Source organism: Varanus komodoensis, unplaced genomic scaffold (genome assembly GCF_004798865.1).
Source record: "Varanus komodoensis strain SLA01 unplaced genomic scaffold, ASM479886v1 scaffold14_1, whole genome shotgun sequence".
NCBI classification, from domain to species: domain Eukaryota; kingdom Metazoa; phylum Chordata; class Lepidosauria; order Squamata; family Varanidae; genus Varanus; species Varanus komodoensis.
In genome coordinates this window covers 13100186-13119967 of record NW_025335438.1, presented here as the reverse complement: position 1 = coordinate 13119967, position 19782 = coordinate 13100186, and the positions used below count along the sequence as shown (strand labels likewise).

The following is a 19782-nucleotide window of genomic DNA, read 5'->3' as shown; positions in this document are numbered from 1 at the left end:
ACTGAATAAATCCTTTGTGAATTCAGTGGAATTTTCATCTTCATATACACACAGAATTATATTTAACAACAATCAAATAATATCTTGCACTTGCACACAAACTGTTGCATGAGCAAGCTACTCTCTCAGTCTTCCACAGAATTCCATAAAAATCCTCCATACTGAAGTGGGCACATTTGAGTATGTTCTGCATGAATGTAATTCTTATCAACTACCATTTATTTTTACTGAATAATCCCAGTTACAGAAGAGAAAGAAAAACTATCCACTTTCTTCATATCTGGCATAATCTTATGACCCTTTTTCTAAGCTGTATAGCCACAACATTGTATTGTTCCCACAAAGAGAAGTTGCCCTAGCCAGTTGATCACTTTGCTTCCTCCTTTTGTATCATTTTCAGCTCTACAATTTTGAGATGCAGCAACCAAAATTTCTGTAAAGGCATTTGTATAAATCCATGATCTGTATAAACACATTGTGGTACCAGTAATTTTGTTTTTGATTCCTTTCCTAATGATTCCTAAGATGGAATTTTCACATTCATCTGAGAAGTCAGTTTCACACTGAGTTGTTTTCATCGAATTATCTGCTACAATGCCAAGGTCATGCTAGATGCCATAAATGTTTTTACTCACTATTAAGTGGTTTATCAGGTGTTGTGAACAACTATATTCTTAGAATATGATGTTATCTGAGAACAAACTATAGATACACTTGTTTTTTGAATAGCATTTCTCCTAATAGCAACTTGCAAAATGATACAATAGATGCCCAAGACCCAGTAGGAAAGGAAGAGGACAAATATATTGAGGGTGCAATTTTGATGCAGGGGGGGAGAGCCGAGTCCTTCAGTTCCCAGAATTCCCTCGATGCAGCCTGCGGGAATACTGGGAACCGTGGACTTTTTTTCCTGTCAAATTTCCTGTAGCCTTGTGCTCTTCTCAGTATTATTCAACTTGGCTCTCAAAAAGTTACCATTGAGCCATTGTATCGAGGGAGCCGTATCAGCAGGTGGCGTTCCCGAGTAGATGCAGTGGAAGAATCTCGCCTGTCTTTTGTTACAAGCATGATCTACTTCCAGCTGAAAGCCATAGAGAGGATGTGGGAGGTTTGTATTCACGGGACCATTGAGTTGTACAATTAAGAACGCCGCCTTTCCCCGTCTCTATGGTTCGCTAACTTCCGGCTGTTACCCGGATGGGCTAAGCGGCCAGACTCGCCCTCTCCCTCCACCCCTATGACAGACGGTGATTGGCTAGAGCCGTAGCCGGCACAGCTGGGTGATTGGTTAGTCCAAGAACGGCTTTGAGCGAGGTGGAACGAAGAGCTGGCAGGACTTGGCGGCTACAGTCGGGACTAGAGAGCCGCCGGCAAGGCGAGAAGCTGGTGAGTTTCTGTACAGACGGTTTCTCTGATTTCGTCGCCCAGGACCTGGTTGGGGCTTAACGACTAAATCCTGTCCTTGGGCGCTGGGGGGAAAGGGACATTGGATCGCCATTTATGACCGACTGGGCTCGAGAGCGCGTGCTCAGGGCGCTTGAGGCGCCCGTGCGGCGCCACTGCCGCCTGCTTCCCGGCAGTTCGTGGGGCGAGGGGGAGTAAGAGAGACGTCTGCTACAGCCCCCTTGTTCTTTGATAACCTTGCTGCCGTTTAAAGTCTTCTTATAAGAGGCCCTGATCCGATACAGGTCACAAACAGTAATGGGGGCGGAGGGTGCCTCTGTGCGTGAGCAGTGTTTTTCCTTTCAGTATTGAGTAATCTCAATCCGACAGCGCGTTTTCAGGGATAAGGCAGAAAGGCCTGACTTCCAGAGAGGCATACACGCGAGCGAACCTCAGGTTACTAATTATGCACGGCTCTTTATCGCTGTCAGGTGAAGGGTCAAAACGTTCCGTCATCTGAATTTCCTCTGGACGAGCGACGACCTTTAGGTTAACCTCTGATGGGGTCAATGGTAACCTTGAGAAGTTCGTTTCCTAGCTGACTACTTTCTGGGTGTGCTACTCCGCCTACTGTGGCCTAGTGCTTTGAACTTTTGCCTGCTAGCCTTCCGAAGCTGGGACCCAAAAGCAAATCTGGCAGGGGCACGATATATGGCCTGAATCCTTCATGAGTATTGAAATTTGGAATTTAAATGGACACATTTTCTGACTCCACTTTAAAATAATTAAAAATATATTTCGTTAACCTAGACCTTGTTTTAAAGCTTGAAATGGAAAGATCAGGAATTTCAGATGGCCCTTTTCATAGATTGGCGAGGAATAAAAGAAGAGGCTTAGAAAATGGTTTTTTTCAGTTAAGTTTACAGTAATACTTTTTAAAAGCAAGTATGCTACTAGTGGTACTGTTAAAGTATATATGATTGGAGTCATATCTGTTGAAGTGTTTCAAAAAATGTAAATTACTGTTCTGTGACCTAATACTGACATTTTGAAGAATATTTCTAAGGATACAGGGAAAGAAATGTATAGTTCTGTTGAGCAAGATCATGTGGTCTACAATTTTTAGAAGAGTTCAGACAAAACTTTTGGGAAGGGACCATGAACTGTGATAGAGGTCATGTTTTACATTTAGAAAGTCCCAAGTTGAGTACCTGATACCCACAATTAAAGGAATCTTATCAGGTGATATTAGATCTCTGCCTGAGATTCAGAGTTGCTCTGTGTAAACCAATGGGTTACATGAGAAATAGGCAGCTTCCTATGTACCCTTGTGAAAACAATGCTGAAACTTTTTCTAATATTTTTTGTGTTGTCTCAACTCTTTGTTATGGTACGCTTGAGCAGTCCTTGTATATTATTACACTTATATGTTAGGTTTTGATTGCAGTTTGCCTATCTCCAGTATAGTTAAAAACTTTCAATTTGTTTCATTATCATAAGCATTTACAAAATTTAAAACTGTGAGCATTATGCCTACCAAAAGAGTACTATCCTTCTAACCATCTAGCTGAAAATAAAGCTTGCCAAAATAGATTGCAGTTCAAGAGAATTGGTAGAAAAACATGTCCAAATGCTTCATATAATAGTATTGCAATTGAATATAATGCACATGTGCAAAACGGATGATTTAGAATAGCCAGTTCTTGCCCTTAACTAGTTATTTGCTAGATGCAGCTGTAATTGGGATCCGATAGACAAGTGGAAAGTAAGCTGGGATTGCTTATATACCCTAAGATATAGTGGAATGGACAATAATATTTTAATAAATTACATTGCATTTTAGTACTTTAATATTGCTACAAATACTTAGACTGCTATTTCTTATTTGTGAAGCATGATGTAAAGCTAAAACATACAAGTAAGAGCTGCTTGTGGATTTGCAAATTAATTAGGACATGTGGCAGGGAGAATAAAGGACATAGGAAGAGCTGTGGATACATAAAACCAAAAGTTGCACTAATACATCTCTGTATACATAGAAAGATTAAGGTTCTTGTTTCCTATTATCAAATTAGGCATTTGCATTTTGAGGCATAGGCACAGAATTTTCCATTTCACCTTTGGTATGACATTACAGTTTTAGTTTTACTACTGTTACTTTTCATTTATTGGCCTAATTCATTCTAAAATAATTGTCTTACCTCAACATGGTCACCCAACCATAAAAAAGAAAGATGTTTTGATATCCTAAAAATTATCGCATTTATTGCAGTATAAGCTTTCATACACTCCTCTTACCTAAAACAGTTTATGAGTGATAAATTACTATTTTGCTGCTACAAACTGATGTAACTATGTCTTTGATATGTAACACTTATCCATCTAGAGATTTAGGATGGATAAAATAAAATATACCAGCCAAGGATGTTGTCTGCTTTGACTGGACCGGCTCCAGATTCTCAGGAGAGAGAATTCTCCAAAACCTAATGCTTGAACCTTCTAACTGTAATTGCTAAGAATTGAACCTGCGACCTTCACCTTGCAAAGTATGAATTCTACCACTGCAGGCAATTTTCTTGGTCTTTATTCAACCCACCACATTCTGTCTGTGCTACCATAATTCTTTAAAGCCCAGACAAACAGTTTAAAGAAACCTTGACTAGATCACGTTGCTGAGAAAAATAGTAGCATCACATACTTTTCCAGTGTCCTGCAACCTCTGACTAAGAGTAAGAATACTTGTGTATATAATCACCCAGAGCCACACAGAAATAAGGGTGGTAGGAAATGTGGCAAAAGGAGATAATTATGAATCAGGAAGAAAATAGCTAAGATTTTCCCAGATTTAAAATCATGCAAGCCTTAAAAACTTCTATTTGCTGCCGTTGACTACATGTGTCATCTTTATTTATTCCATGAATGAGCTGCAACTATAGCAGTAAAAAGTTGCTGCAGTAGTTAATAATATAAAGCACAGGAACTAACAAAAAATCAAACTGGCCCAGTTCGGGGAGAAGCAATCCACCTAGAAGGTATCTGCATGTTTATATGTAAGCATATCTTTCTTTCTTGAAACTATCCACATAGCAAAACACTTTGGAGTTCAAATGAGTCCAAAGAAATAGTACCTGTCACTAACAATATTGGAACTGCTTCTTCCAGCTGAAAAACTGACAACTAAATAGTTGCACCCACATCTAAAACATGCCATAAATGGTAAAGCCCAAAGGCATTGTGACTAAGATTGCCTGTGCCAAGTTTCCCCATGAAGATCTTATTACCTTGGAGTTATAGACTGTTGACTGAAACAAACTTATAATGAGAGTTGTATTAAGTACAAGTGTTCTTGCGGGAGATCTTACAGTTGTTTTCCATTCCCCTAAAATATCCGTTTTCTTTTCCTGTTCAGTTCATTGTTTACATTATGCAGCCAAGTAATTTGTCTGGTTTCCAAAATACCTGTGTTCACGTGAGCAAATGCTTCTAGCTCATGACAGAGAGTAAGTTGAGAAGAGTAGGTATTTTATTTCCTAGTGACATACATGTTTACTACAGAAGGAGGTTCTTTTTCAAATACCACAACTTGAAGTGTATTCTCCTTTTCCACATTACTTATTTATAGACATATCTAAAGTTCCTGGATGTCAAAGAAATAAGGATTTCAGGCTGTTTTAAAGATGAAAATGCTAAAATCTAATGCTCATTAAAAACAGCTCCTAATCAGCTAATGTTTTTAATTGTCACAGTTCTTTTACAGTTGAACATTGCTTCAATCACCTGGTTGGTATTGCTTGTAACAGAGGGATAACATATTCCATATCTAATAGATTTATGTTCCATATGCGGTATATTCCCATTTTTTCCCTACAAGCACTTGCTTTCCTACATTGAGGATCATTTATGAGAAAACTGCTTGGCAGCTTTTAATGAAATAAAGGAGGTTTTGCAATTTACAAGTACTAATTGTGTTTCTGTTAGGGAAATTCTTGAGTCACATCTATTGTTGCTGTTTTCTAAGACAATTTTTCCTCTTTTCAGGGCTGTATACAAACACTCAATGTTTACAACTGTTTAATCCTCCAGGATGGCTATGGAACATTTGGCCCCCAGCAAACCAAGGTCATTAGGTTACAATACTCTACCTTGTACTAGATACTCTACTGGAATAAACACCTGTCTAGAGTGATGTTTGAACAAGCTGGGTCAACTATGGAATCAGTAAGTATAATCATTCATGAAAGTCAAGCATTCCTAACTCCCAGTGACCTAAAAAGCACACTGTTAAGTACTTAGGTTCCATTAGAATATATGGAATATAGGCTTAACTAACATTCCTTCAATCAGAGTGGACAAAATACAGGCCACATGAATCCCCACCACCACCATTTTGACTCTGCCACGATGCTGCAAACTTCCCTCATGTTTCCTTTAAAACAAAGTGTGTGGGGATTACTAGCATTGTTTTAAAGGAAAATTGTGTTCCTGGAAGCCCCTGCATACTTCGTTTTAATGGAAAAGTGTTGGTTTTCTGCAGCCACCCCACCACTTAATTTTGGCAGCAAATTTGGTGGGATAGCTTGGGCATGCAGCTCCTTGGGGACAGGGAGAGCCAGAATTGGCTCCCAGACTCACAGGCATTGCCTAGCTCTGGGGTTGGCAACCCGCAGCTCCTGAGCCACACATGGCTCTTGAACCCCTCTGCTGCGGCTCCGTCGCTCAAAACGCCGGCCAGCACAGCTGCTGATTTGCTTGAAGCTAAATCAGTTAAGTAAATCGCTACATTCCTCTGCTAAACAAACTTCCTGCAGGCTTTCATGTTACACGAAATGCTGCTGAAAAGATTCTCTTTGTCCCAGTGTAATCTCCTTCATCTGAATGTTAAAAGCTGCGCTTGGGACCTGTCACAATTCACAGCACTTGACTGTTTATCTGCTAATCGGTCACTAAACACACCTATATCTCTGGCACAGCCGCAGATTGGCAGACCTGGGCTGATTTACTGAGCTCCCCCCCCCCCCACTAGGCCAACCATGGATAAATCAAAGAAAAGCAGTTTCTGAAGAAAACCAAAAATTTAATGGTACGTGGGTAGATTCATTTGCTTTTACTGCTGACAAACTTATGGGGTTTTGCTGTTTAATGCATGCAGCCCTTTAGCACTGACTTTGACTCTTAGCTGTTCTCCTATTCAAAATACATGAAAGGAGTCCTACTAGTTTATAATGTAAGATTAAAAATAACAGTTTTTAGTGACTGAACTAGAGCTGCAGCTAAATCATAATGAAGATATACATAGCATTAAGGTAAAAAACGATATATGCAGTGTTATCTTCATTTTAGATGTCAAAAGGATTTTGCTGCTCCTGGTGTTTTCTTTTGTGGGGGAAACGGGTCCAAATGGCTCTTTGAGTGTTAAAGGTTGCCGACCCCTGGCCTAGCCCAACTAATTGAGAGAATTGCTGTGATTGAGGGGAGGTGTCATTTTAGTGTTGGCTCTGTGTGTCATTGTGGTTGCATAGGCATTAAATCTCTAGTCGTCTGTCTATATGTGAATTCCAGTGTAACCCACACTGCCTTTATTAAATTTGCACAGGTTTATTGTGCAATTTGATGAATGTTTACTTAGAAGCAAACTTCAGTTTGTTTACTGGGGGTTACTTACCATGGGAAACAGTTTGCGTCACATTGAAGTCTTGATGTAGTTCTACCTAACACATGTGGTTTTCATAATATTGGGCACACAGTGTCAGACTTCTGCATTTTTTCTTTTCAGTTGCTTTGGTCGAGTAAACCTTATGGTCCAAACAGAAGTATTGTAAGGAAAATTGGTACCAATCTCTCTCTGATACAGTGCCCAAGGGTTCAGTTTCAGGTAAGAATTTGAATCTTTGTTTTAAACTGAGGGAGCTACTAGGACTACTAGATGTGGGATATACTTCTCCATCAAAGTATTTGATGGCTGTGCCAAATAGCTCAAATGGCCAGCAGCATTAGTTTTTTTCTAGGAGTAAACTTGGGTGACATATGCATATTTAGGCAGGAAAGAAAATCTGTACTTCTCAGCACTCCAGGCACCATGGCCACTGGGGAGAACTGGGAGTTGTAGGACTTTTTTCTGTTTAAATATGCATAGGACTGTACCCTAAGTGCATATGAACTTGGAAAGAACACCCTCCTGCAGAAATAAGGCAATTATCTGTAATTCCTGAAGTAGGCAAAAGTATACATTCTCCCAGTAACCAACCAGCATCTTGTTAGAAACCTAAAAGAAGGACATGAATGTAATAGCACCCCCTCAACCAAGTGCCCAGGCAACTAGTATGAACAGAGGTGAGTCAGTTCAGGCGATCTAAGATCCAGTTTTGTCATGTTCCACCTAGATCCTCCCAGGGGTCACATGAGAGAAGTTAGAACAATAAGGCATCCATAGCTATTATGGAGCACCAAAAGGGTTACAATTAGCTTGCAATTAAGTTTGTACTACTCTGGACACCACTGTGTTTTCATGTATAGCAGCTTCTCATTGCATATATAAATACCAGTGAATACCAGAAGCATGCTGAAATGTGGCACATTTGGTTATTGTGAATTACCATGGAAAATCAACAATTTGTTCTAAGGTTTCATTTCAGTATTGCTTCTTGTTATGTGTGAAGCCAGTTACTATGCCTTTCAGTAGTTTCCCCATTTCATCCAATGAGCTTGGTGGCAAGAGTGGTCACCATGGCTGCTCCAGCCACCATTTTCCAGTACCCTCTTCACCTAGCAATGGCTGAGTTGCAGGCTGACAGGTCACTGATTGGCTCTCCCCCATGCCCCCTGTCTTCCCTCCCAACGTGTGTGCCCCTATATACCTGGCCAGCCCACTACAACCAGGCCTGCTGCCTGGCTGATTACTCACCTTGTGCACCTCTCTGCCACCCTTGTGCCTTCACTCACTTGTAAGGCTGGCATTGCTCCTCTCACACATGTCTCAGGGAGATCACACAGACATGTGCATTCACATGACCTGCATCATGTTGAACAGATGAGGGGTAGGGGTGACATATGAGATGGGCAGTTAGTCAGGCTGCATGCAACGTAGGTGATGAGCCAGGTGGAGGTAGCAGGACAGGCTGGACATCAGGGAGTACATGCTGGGAAGGAGGACAAGAAGCAGCAACCATGGGGCTGCCTGTGCTACTTTAATGAATAGACAGGGAGTCCGTGGAGCAGGAGAAAAAAATGGGGGAGAGGCAGGGGATGCAGGCAGGAGTAGTGTACACTGGCATTGGTCCTCAGCCATGAGGCCTGATGGGGTGCATGCCACTGTTTGGAGGGAAGACAGAGACTCCTCATGGGTAGTTACCTCAAGAATGTGTGAACCTAGAACACAAGGTGAGAAAGGTAACTGAACAGCCTCACTGAGATGACTGAAACCTAAGTTAGTCTTGACTAACTTTAGTCACATTGATTTCAGTTGGTCTATTCTATTTAGGACCAACTAGATGCAACCCTTGATAAAGAGCAATTACATCATGAGAAGGCATGACTCACCAGAGAAGACAATCATGCTAGGGAAAATCAAAAGCAAAAGAAGAAAAGGAAGACCAAGTATGAGATGGATTCCTTCCTTCCATAATGGAAGCCTTGAACTTAGAAGAGCTTAGCAGTGCTGTCAAGGATAGAACATTTTGGAGGCCTTTTATTCATGGAGTCACTATAAATTGAAAATGTCTTGCCAGAACATAAAAATGTTTTCTTTTTCTTCATGGCTTGTTGCATGTCCTTGACTGAATGCCCATTTCTGTTATTTTTGAAAATAGGAGTTCAGGAGTGTTTTGAATATTGTGTCACTATGAGATTTTGTAAAAACTGTCTGAATATATGGCATAGTCAGTGCCCAAAGACTCGCTATATTCTCAGAGGAAAGAACTCTAGCTGCATTTAATTCAGTTTCAGCATAGTCCTGTACATGCCTACTCAAAAGTAAGTCCCCATGATTTCAATGTGACTTACTTTCAGTGAATGAAAGATTGTAAACTCAGTCATCTAAAAGCTGAAATGCCTGATAAAATCTAAGAGTAACTGGAAAGAAGAGCCTTCAGGCTATTGGGTGGTATAAAATGTTATAAATAAATCATACTTTCATATTCTTTTTTTCTAAGTGTTGACCTGGAAAATTATATAGTTACATTTCCTAGTTACACAAACACATTTAAGTAGAGCATGAGAGAGGAAGAAGAATATATGTATTGCAAATAAAAGTAGTTATTCTAAGGGAAAATCTGAGATGAAACAGACCAGTGTTAAAAGGTGGGGAAGCATGTCAGCACAATGTTGAAAGATAGCAGAAAAGAGATTTATAGAACCTTGGGGGTCAAGCAAATGCATTTGATTCTGTTCCAATAGATTTTCTACAAGGGGGGAAATAATACTTAAAAGAGTGAAATTTTAATTTTTTAAAGAAAGTCCCCTTATGAGTGTGGTAAACTTCAAACTAATACAGTATTTACAATTGTGGGTGCCACTGAGTAGCCAAAGGTCTGGTTCTGCATGTATTTGTTCTTCCATTTCTCAAAGCAGTCACATGGATTTTAAATGCAACTGCCTCCTTTAATGCTAAGCAGGCAGTTCTGAAGTGACTACATTAATTAATGTGATTTACAATAAAATCCATTCTTCAGATTTGAAAGTAGGAGGGAAGAAATATTTCTGGGAAGATTATCCTAGTCATGAGCTCTGGGTTTCTATTGTACTTGTATGACAATAGCACTTAATTTTACTGAAATGCTGTGGGTTGTAGCAATTGTCTTTGAGGGAAAATGCATTTAAAAATAAAGTCATAACTTTTAGTTTAATTATAATGAACAAACTGAGTTGCTTGGAAGCATCTTGTATGAATCATTAATCATGGAGTTCTAGATGTTTTCTAGCATAAAAAAGTTCTTCCTTGTTGATCCACCCTAGTTCATGTTTACCTGGTAGTACATGCTGCTTACAACCCTGCTTAAGTGAACTGTCAGTGAGGTCTAGCTGTTTGAATGTGGAGAAGGGCTGGCTGCACAGGATTCCTTGGAGAAACAGGAAGAAATGTTCCCATCATGATTTTTGTAGCTGCTGTCTTAATGGTGTATTTCCACAAAGTCAGGCGTTCATTCTTCTGGAAAGTTAGGAAGCCCAGTGACAGGGCCAATCATCATTTTGATAAAAGTTGTTACTTTGCACTGAGCTTAGGAACTCTTGCTTGAAAACTCAGAGAAATGGGGGACCTACTTTCCCCCTGCTCTTAGAGGAGTGGTGAGGATGGTTTTCTATGTGCTGCAACCCTTTGGAACAGCACGACTGGCACCAGACACTACCCTGAGTCCACTGCAGAGCACAGTGTCTCAAACAACCCTCCCTTTGGCATGAGGGAAAAGGAAGGCCAATGATTCCCTTCAGAGCCAAGCCCAAAACCAAAACGTGGTCTTGTGGAGGATGAAATTCCTTTCAAATAAATTGGGAACTGGCTGGAGGAGAGAATATGCAAGCGTGTTCTTAAGATACCAAGATACCACTTACTTGCCAATCTAAAATAATCCTAAAAGGTTCTCTATCACTTCCCTAAATTGAACCATTCATTGGCTTAATTTAATGTAAAATCAACTTCTACTATTTTAGAAAAAGCAACCATCACCACAACTTCATGGCTGTTTTCATGCTTTCTTCTTGATTGTTGTTGCACTGAAACTTTTCTATAGCATTCTCTTTTCCTTTTCTTTTTTCTTACTAGCCTTAGCTATTCTGTCACAGGATCTGCCACTTGTTTACTTGAACCTGCTGTAAGTCAGTTTTCTCCTTTTTTAAAAAACTTTATTGAGCTGTTTGTGCATGCTTATAATTAGGCCTGCTTCTGTGAAATAGCAAATTAACTTCCATGGCCTAATGTTCTCCTTGAACTTACACAGTGGGAAGAAATGTTTATTTACTATCAATTTTTTGTTCTGCCACCATAGGAAGGAAAAGTATTAGTGCAGTCCTATGCACATTTACACACAATAAAGCTTACTCCAAGACAGGTGGGCATAAGATTACAAGCATAATATAATTTGAGGTTTGAAAAGTAGGTTGCTTACCTGTAACTGTCGTTCTTCGACAGTTCTTCAATTGGTCATCTGTGCATTCACACATGGGGGCTGTGCAGTGCAGTGCAGCGCAAGGCCTAGAGGAGAGAAAATTCCATAGGTGAGCATCACAAAGTGGGTTGGAGCCCCCCTCCCTTCCCCTTTTGGATTCTACGATAAGGGGGTGTGCCAGGTTTGAACACTGGTATAGTTGGGCAAGTCAAAGTGTGGAGAGTGATTAGATGTAGAGAAGGAGCCCAGTTCTTGCATATTATAGTCTGTTCACGTAGATTTGTCAAGTCCTGAGACAGTGGAGTGGCAGAGGTAGGCAGATGTCTTGGCAGCATCAAGGTCACCTAGTGAAGATTCTCAGGCAGAACATGAGAACCAGCCTCCCTTGTAAAAGGAAGGAGACACTTCAGAACTGGCAGGGAAGCAGATTGGAAGGGAGTCTCTCTATCTGGTAAGGAGATGACAAATGAATAGAGCAGATTAAGAAGTATTCAGTATTCCAACTAGCCATGAAGCAACAGGAGGGGCCCTGAAGGTGGAGTCAGAATCTTTTCAGAAGAGAAAGGAAGGAGCAAAAGTTTTGGGTTTGGTTTGGATTCAACCCTGTACATGGCCTGATGTTTCTCTCACATCTCAAAGAGAACAATTTGATTAACACAGTTTTGTAACCTGTTAAGCTTTAGTAAAAGGATTGTGCTGCTAAAGTTTCATCTGATTCTGCTGGAGTGGAAAAAAGGGGGGGAGAGAACTGCTAATGATGTTAGGCGATAATTTGGGTGTTTGCTGCAGAGATTGTGAACCATAGTCTCACTACTGTGGTGTAACAAATCTGCCATGTTTAGCTGCTTACCTTGATACAGGGCATGACAAAATACAGGGTTGTATTTGGCATCATGTGTGAATTTAGCTTTAAGCAAATGGTTAAAATCTGTACCAAACTTGATATCAGTCTTTTCATGGAGGTTATGTCAGAATAATCCAGCCATGTCCAGGAGATGAGCACAGTAACATCACTCTTGAATGATCTATATACCCATGTAGAAAATAATGACAAACCTCGGTTTAATTTTTAACATAAAATCCGATTTGAATCCAAGCTAGAAAAGTAATTATATTTAGAGCTGGAATGGTGCAGAAATGCTTCTGAATTTCCAGGCAGTAGCATCAGTGCTTCATGTTTCTGTCTTGGTGCTTTCTTAACTAGGTAAGCAAATTAGAAATGAACACCGTTGACACTGGAATCTGTACACACACGCACACACCCTCACTCTGTAGTCCATCACTGTATCTGTTGGCCACATAGTTCTAAGTAAGTTTTGTGCCTTTCATCTCTTGGGACTAGTTTAATTCTCACAAGGGGCAATCCTCTGCCTGTTTAGGCAAAAAAAAAAAAAAAAAACCCTACAGAAGACCCAAGCAGCTTCTCTAATTTCTAATATTGTCCACTCATTCTAGCTTACTTCTCAGTCTGCAGCAGGCAGTCATTCTAACCAATTGGGAGAAGATGGAGTAGTTTCCCTTGCAGATGTTGGATGGATTGCTGAAGAAGAAGCAGAAGGTGAGGTGTGTACACGGCTCAGGTATGTTTCTCAAGGTTTTTCCACTGTATTTATTTAAATCAAGATGAGTCATGGGAGGAAGCAGTGTCTTAAACTAATCACATATTCAACTAACTGGCAAGTATTGCTGTTGAGCGAATAAAGTGCCTACTGAAAGAATAGGGAATGAACAGTTCAAAGGTAGATGCTTGCAGTACTTGTATATCTGGTGTGGTAAGCTTCACCGAGGTAGCAGGGATGACACCTTCCATTCTGGGTCCAGATTGTATCCCTCTGACAGTGATCTTTACTCCTTGGGGGTGGTGGGGAAACAGTCTTACAGAACCAGCACACCCAGGCCAGGGTAGATTCTCAGGTCACCTTGCCCTCTGGCACTTCTCTCACCTGGAAGACTGGGTCTTCATCTCAAATCAGGTAGTGCTATTTCCAGTGCTCTTACATAAATTCAAGCAAGGAGGCACTTACACCAAGGCTTTCCATGATGAGACCATGAAGCCATTCTGTCAGGCCTAGAAGGTTCTTGGGTGGACAGGTTGTCTCATCAGGGTGGTTTTAGTACTCCAGCCCTCCAGGTGGGAGCTCACCAGCAGAACTTACAACTAGAAAAGAGCTTCAGAGCTATATTTAATATTTCTCTAAGCTTGGAATGAAGTAGCAGTTTCAGTTCATGAAAGGCTTGTCAAGAAGTGGTATTTAAATATCTTTCTGAATATCTTCTTAAGATAAATAGCATTTAGTTCAGCTGTAAAGCCTAGCAATGCCAAAGGACAACAAAAGCACATTCATCACAGCATGAGGAACAAAATACAATTTTAATGAAGTTCACAAAAGCGTCTTCAAACTTTATTGGCATAATCCTGAATCTAAAACCACTCAGTTTAGCTTTTATGCTCTTTTAAAGGTGCTATTTAACAGTTGTAAAGGTCTCTTTACCTAACAGTTTGCAGAATCAACCATAATATTGCTTTGTCTCAGCTTGTTTAATAATGGGGTTTATGCTAGTAAGCAATACTTTGTTTCTTGATTATAGATCTGGGTTTTGGCCAAAATCCCAACAATTCTCTAGAGGTGAAGGCTGCTCAGGAAAAAACGCAAATATTCAAGGACTCTTGCCAGAACAGTCACAAGGAAAGGAAGACTGCAAGACTGCAGTGGCTTCAAATGATGAAGCTCTGAAGAAAATCAATGCATTAGAAAATGAGCTTGCCAGTTTAAGAGCACAAATCGCTAAGATTGTAAGCTTGCAGGAACAGCAAAATTTGACAGCAGGTATTAAGTTGTCCATTTTTACTTTAATACTCAAGTTAATTGTATGTCTCTTCTTTTTAGATGGTCCTTGTTACAAGGACTACTGTAGGGTACAAGTAATGTTAGTATTGTACATGGTGACCTGCAGAAAATGAGTGGCAGGTTGTTCTTGCACAGATAGTGGATTATTAATGATTTCTCAAACATTGCAAAAGTGCTAGATTCAACTGCTGTGTTATCTGACTTCAGTTGATTTGAGTCAACAGATGCGGAATGGCAATTCTTGAAAGAAAATATACCCTCTCACTGTTCTGACATCTGAAAACAATTTTATAAAAGTTTTATAGTTAATGCATTTATGATGTCAAATTATCCCTTACCTAACTTGCATTAGTAACTGCTGAATGTGAACTGACAGCCTGTCATGAGGAAGGTGTACACGAATTGCATTAACCACTTGTTTTGCATTCACTTTCCTTAGTCCCTTTTTAATAACATACTCAGAAAATAATGTATTCTCCACATGACAGTGGAGGGTATTGGAAGGACAGCAGGAAGGGAAAAACTTGTTTCCCAGCTAGCAAGGGTTTTAGAGCTTAACACATTTTCTGGCAGCCTTCTGTGACCACTGCCAAACTCTGTACATTCTGTTGTCAGTTGTAAAGCACTTTTAAAGAGTTTGGGTATGTCACATTTATCAAAGTTTATAATCTTTCTATTACTGAAGACTCTGCAGTTCTGATATCCCCGTTAACATTTCAGTGTTGATGTTTTTACAACATTCTTTCACTTCTGGCTGTAGTAGTTTTAATATAAAATACACTGAACAGAAATTGCCCTGTTTGTTCAGTGTCAATAGGCATTAACTAGAGAATGGAATTTAAAGGCCTTTTGATATCCAATTACTCTTCCAAAGTTTTCTTCTCTTAAAAACGATGCTATAAACTTGAGAAGGATATGCATGCTATCTGCAGATCATTGTCATGACCTAAGCACTAACTTCCAAAGGGTAGGCTTACTGGCTGTGCCTGCATTGCCATGAATCCTTGGGTACTTAACTAGGGAATAGGATGCATAATGTCGACTAGCATGGTGGCAATATACATATTTGCAGTAGGACAAGGGATGTCGGCATATTCATCCAGATCGGAGATATTAAATGTTAGAAGGAATATCTTCTGTTGCTTTTATGTATTGGAGTGGAAGGCATGAATAACAGAGGCATAGGACTGCATCCAGTGCTGCCTGGGCAGTATTCAGTGTTGCCTGTGTGCAAGTGGGATCTAATGCTAATGTAACAGCAAGCTAGCAGGTCCTGCAACAAGCTGAAATGAGTTTGATGCATTTCCATTCATTACCAGGATTGCTGTCAGAACAATGAATTCTTGTTGCATAACTAGTGGATTCTACCAACACAACAGAAAGAGCAGGAGCATAGTGACAGTATTGGATATTGCCTGGTGTGCAAGAACTGACTGTTTGCAAGATACTGTCCTAAATTGATAGTCACTTTGCTGTACTGCGGTTCACTTTTAAAATGGTGATTGCTCTTTACTGAATAAAGGTTGTGATATGTTTAAGTGTACAATTGTGTTACAGCTGGAATAAGTTCTGCTACATCAGCTTCTATCCCACCGCCGCCACCACCACCACCACCACCTCCACTTCCACTCCAGCAGAGTGCCTCTGCCATTGACCTAATTAAAGAACGTAAAGGAAAAAGAATAAAATCTGGACAGACTTTGATAGATGATCCAAAGAAGCCTGAAATGCCAAATATGCTAGATATCCTCAAAGATATGAACAGTGTCAAGCTGCGGTCAGTGAAAAGGTGAATGCATGTGCATTGCTCTCTCTTCTGCCCAGGATGGTGGCATGGGGTGGAGTTAGGGGGTGAAGGGAGTTAAAACTCTTTACTGTAACTCAGTTCTTGCTTAGCATGGAGAGTAACACAGATACTTCCCTGCTTGATCATGGTGAATTGGCTCTGCTCAGATGCCATCAGTCACTTGCACTGTGACACAGTCTATTAAACTAGGTGGAATAACTTGCTTCTCTTGCAATAGCCCTTCACATCCCTTTAAGCCAGGAGGAATACTGTGGCAGTATTACAATGAAAGATAATTGCTCTCTAAGATGAGAAGTACTGTGATTACATTTATTTCATATTTCCAGTGACTTGGTGCTATACCATATAAGGGTCCTGAAGCAGAGCTGCAGCACACTTACAAGACCTCAGGTTAGGAACAGAACAGGAGATGAAAACAGTATGGAGGGAATCCATCTATTTGCAGCCATTCAAAGTTTTCATGACTTAAAGCTTTCTTTATTCCTTTGAAGACCAGATGAAAGCACAAGAAGAAAAACAGCTGACCCAATAGATCCTGCAGCCTTGATAGCTGAAGCTCTTAAGAAAAAATTTGCCTATCGATATCGGAATGATGGCCCAAGTGAAACTGAAAAACAGAGCTCAGCATCTGAAACAAGGCTGGTAAGTGCTTTGCCTAAATACTAGGGCTGTTCACATGTAACAGGAATGATTACTGCACAGTTACCTTGCTTGCCTTATGTCCTGTGCTCACACATTTCTGAGGTAACTACTCATGAGTAGTCTCTGCACATTGGCCTTTCCTCCAAATGATGGCATGCATCCCATCAGCCCCCACAGCTGGGAAGCAATCCCAGCACACACCACTCCTGCCTGCATTGCCCATCTCTCCCCGTTGGCCCACATACTCCCTTGGGTATGTTTTCAGCCAGTCACCACTGTTTCCCCCTCCTGCTCTACAGTGCCTCTGTTTACTCCTTGGAGTAGCACAGTGGCCCCGCAGCCACATGAGAGCAGCAACAGCACACACAGCTGCCCCCTGTCGCTGCTGTTGGATGTGCTATCTATCTTCCCAGTGCATGCTCGTGATACCCAGCCACCCCCTACTCACCTGTCGGCCAGGTTGTCCTGCTCACACAGTGCCTGGTCACTCGCTGAGATGCCTGGCTCATGCAGCAGTGTCACGCCATTGCCTCCGAAGCACCCGATCTGTGTGCGCTGTCCTCCAACTGTGGCTGATACAATACTGGCAACACATGACCAGATACAGTAGCACCTACCAGTAGGAGAGGACATTTTGTACCAGTTGCATTTCCTGAATCATCTTTAAAGGCAGCTTCATGTAGAGCACATTAATCTAGCCTTGGGTGTCAGTTCTGAGTTCATGCACTGCTAGAGTGTACAGGGTTAGTTTATAACATTATTTCCAATTTGCAAATACTTGTACTTATTCTCATTTCACAGTTTGGGCCACACATGCTGAAGACTACAGGAAAAATGAAGACTCTAATTGAAAACACTTAAGCAGAAAAAGGACTCTACGAAGGACTCTTTCAAGTACCGTTTTGAGAACTAAGTCTGTTTTTGTTTTTATTTGTTTTCGTTTGTTTTTGTTTTGTTTTGGATCAAGGGGTCTGAATTCAATTGTGTCTCTAACTTCCACTAGTGATAATTCCAAGAAAAAAACTTTGGTAAAGCAATTTTTTACAGAAACATCCATAACGGTATGGAATTATTAACAACAGTAATTTATCTCTACAGATAGTCTACAACAGCCTTAAAAAAACTTGTTTGTAAAAAGTTACAGTAATTAACTCACTGTAGCTCAGGTGTAATAACTGCAATAATATTTTATATATTTCATTTTAGCTTCTTGGCCGTCTCATTCTGAACAATTCCTATGTTTGTACTATATTCTCAGCATCTTTAATTGAAGTTTACAGGGCCAACCTAAACATTTTGCTAACTTTAGTGTAAATGTTTGCAGCCCCAATTCTGATAGGCACCATGAGCCACAATTTGGGGTGTGACCATGGCAGTGCAGGAGGGAGAGATTTAAGGTTCCCCCTCCCATTTTTGGCCCAATCCTCCCCACAGAAGTGGGGGAAGGAATCCCCATGGCCTCTTTTTTTAACTTCTACCCCCAGGCAGGGATGGAATTTCAGGCAAAAATGGGAGGAAGAAAGTGTAAATTCCCTCTCCCAAATCTCTGTGGCCAGATTGGAGCTATGCAGTTACATTCAAGTCAGCAGAGCTATGCATAATTAGCAGAACATTCAGTATTGCTCACAGACTTCACTGAAGCTCCCCAGCCTCTGATCATATGCTATGAAGGAGACAAGCTTCAAAACCTTATTACTCAGCAAAAGAGACTTCAGAACGTCATATGCCTTGTATAACAAACTTTCAGTAAAGGATCCCTGTTCTGTCTTCAACACACATGCTACAGTGGCATATTTATAGGCAACACACTAACCAAAGTTCAAACTCTATTTTTGTACAAAACTATGTTTTGTATTATTGATTGTCTTGCAGAAGAATAGTACTTAACAGAAGATCTGGAATACTGCATATTGTAATTAACAAATTTTGGAAACTACATCAGGTGACATAAGCTACCAGTAAAGTATATGTTTAGCTTTGCAGGTTTGATACCAGACCTGAAAAATCAAGATAGCAGCACCCAATTGACTTTTTCTCTAATTTGTACTAGGTGCTTGCCATCTCTAGTGTCTGTACCAGTAGCTTAACTACTACTGGTTTCAACCTGCTTACTAGTATTTACAGCAGTTTAATGCAGAGCTGAACAATGCTCATTTTCAGAAGTACTTTCTAAATGTAACCTAACCTAAGGCCTCTCAGTTGGAACTTTTTAGCGTTTTGTGAGAGCTTGTTTTAGGAAACTGTTACTTGAATGACTCATAGTAATCTGGTAAAATAGGTTGCTAATGTTACAAATTTAATTTATGCTTTATGTGCTGTATTCATTTTTCATTTTAAGGTGTTATAATAAACTTAGTTGATGGTCTTTTTTTAATCTGACCAAAAATTCTCCAAGATGTTTGAAGTCCTCTTCCAAAGTCATTAGTATTTAATCCTACACCACCAATACAAAATTGAAATAAGAACTGATTATCGACTCTTTCTTTCAAAATTAGCAGGTGTGCACTTAGGTCATTCCCATAGGGTCATTTCCTGGTTTAGTGTTGGAGGTGGCTGCTGCAATTACTCTGGAATTAGTATCTGAAATATCCAATGTTTAAAGTGACAATCCTTAACTCAGAGGGACTTCTGTGTGTGAATGTTGCACTGAGCTGTATTCTTCCATCTGTTAGTTTTCAAGGTAGGGAAAGGCAATGGGGTGCCCTCCAAGTGTTTGGGACTACATTTCCCATCATTCCCAGACAGCATTATCAATGGAGCTTATGGGAAATGTACTTCACTGGAGTTGCCTGACTTGCTATTAGCTGCCACAAGATTTTTTTTTTTTTTGGCTGCAGCAGACCAATAAGGCTAGCCATCCATAAATTAACAGATTAAGCTCCCTGTACTATTTTTAATCAGTATTGGGAAAATCCCTGCAATCTTGTTTCCCAGTAAACAACAAATGTTAATACTTTCCATTCTTATAAATGACTGATGGCCAGGTATAATTTTGAATAGAGCT

The 19782-nt window shown here is 40.3% G+C and overlaps 1 protein-coding gene across 8 annotated transcripts; it reads left to right on the top strand.

The window, feature by feature from the left end:
- Positions 1 to 1256: 1256 nt before the first annotated feature.
- MTFR1 (mitochondrial fission regulator 1) lies at positions 1257 to 19247 on the top strand. Of its 8 annotated transcripts, none has more exons than XM_044423827.1 (10): positions 1258 to 1386; positions 5422 to 5601; positions 7157 to 7255; positions 9189 to 9351; positions 11138 to 11186; positions 12948 to 13060; positions 14070 to 14308; positions 15887 to 16118; positions 16628 to 16778; positions 17580 to 19247. In XM_044423827.1, exons 4-10 carry the CDS (start codon positions 9338 to 9340, stop codon positions 17637 to 17639), a joined length of 858 nt encoding a protein of 285 aa, XP_044279762.1. In that variant the 5' UTR covers positions 1258 to 1386; positions 5422 to 5601; positions 7157 to 7255; positions 9189 to 9337; the 3' UTR covers positions 17640 to 19247. The 8 variants fall into 8 exon arrangements, with proteins under 8 accessions (XP_044279764.1, XP_044279762.1, XP_044279761.1 ...); XM_044423826.1 differs by having other exon boundaries at positions 1259 to 1386; positions 12936 to 13060; XM_044423824.1 differs by lacking the exons at positions 9189 to 9351; positions 11138 to 11186 and having other exon boundaries at positions 1259 to 1386.
- The last annotated feature ends 535 nt before the right edge of the window (positions 19248 to 19782 follow it).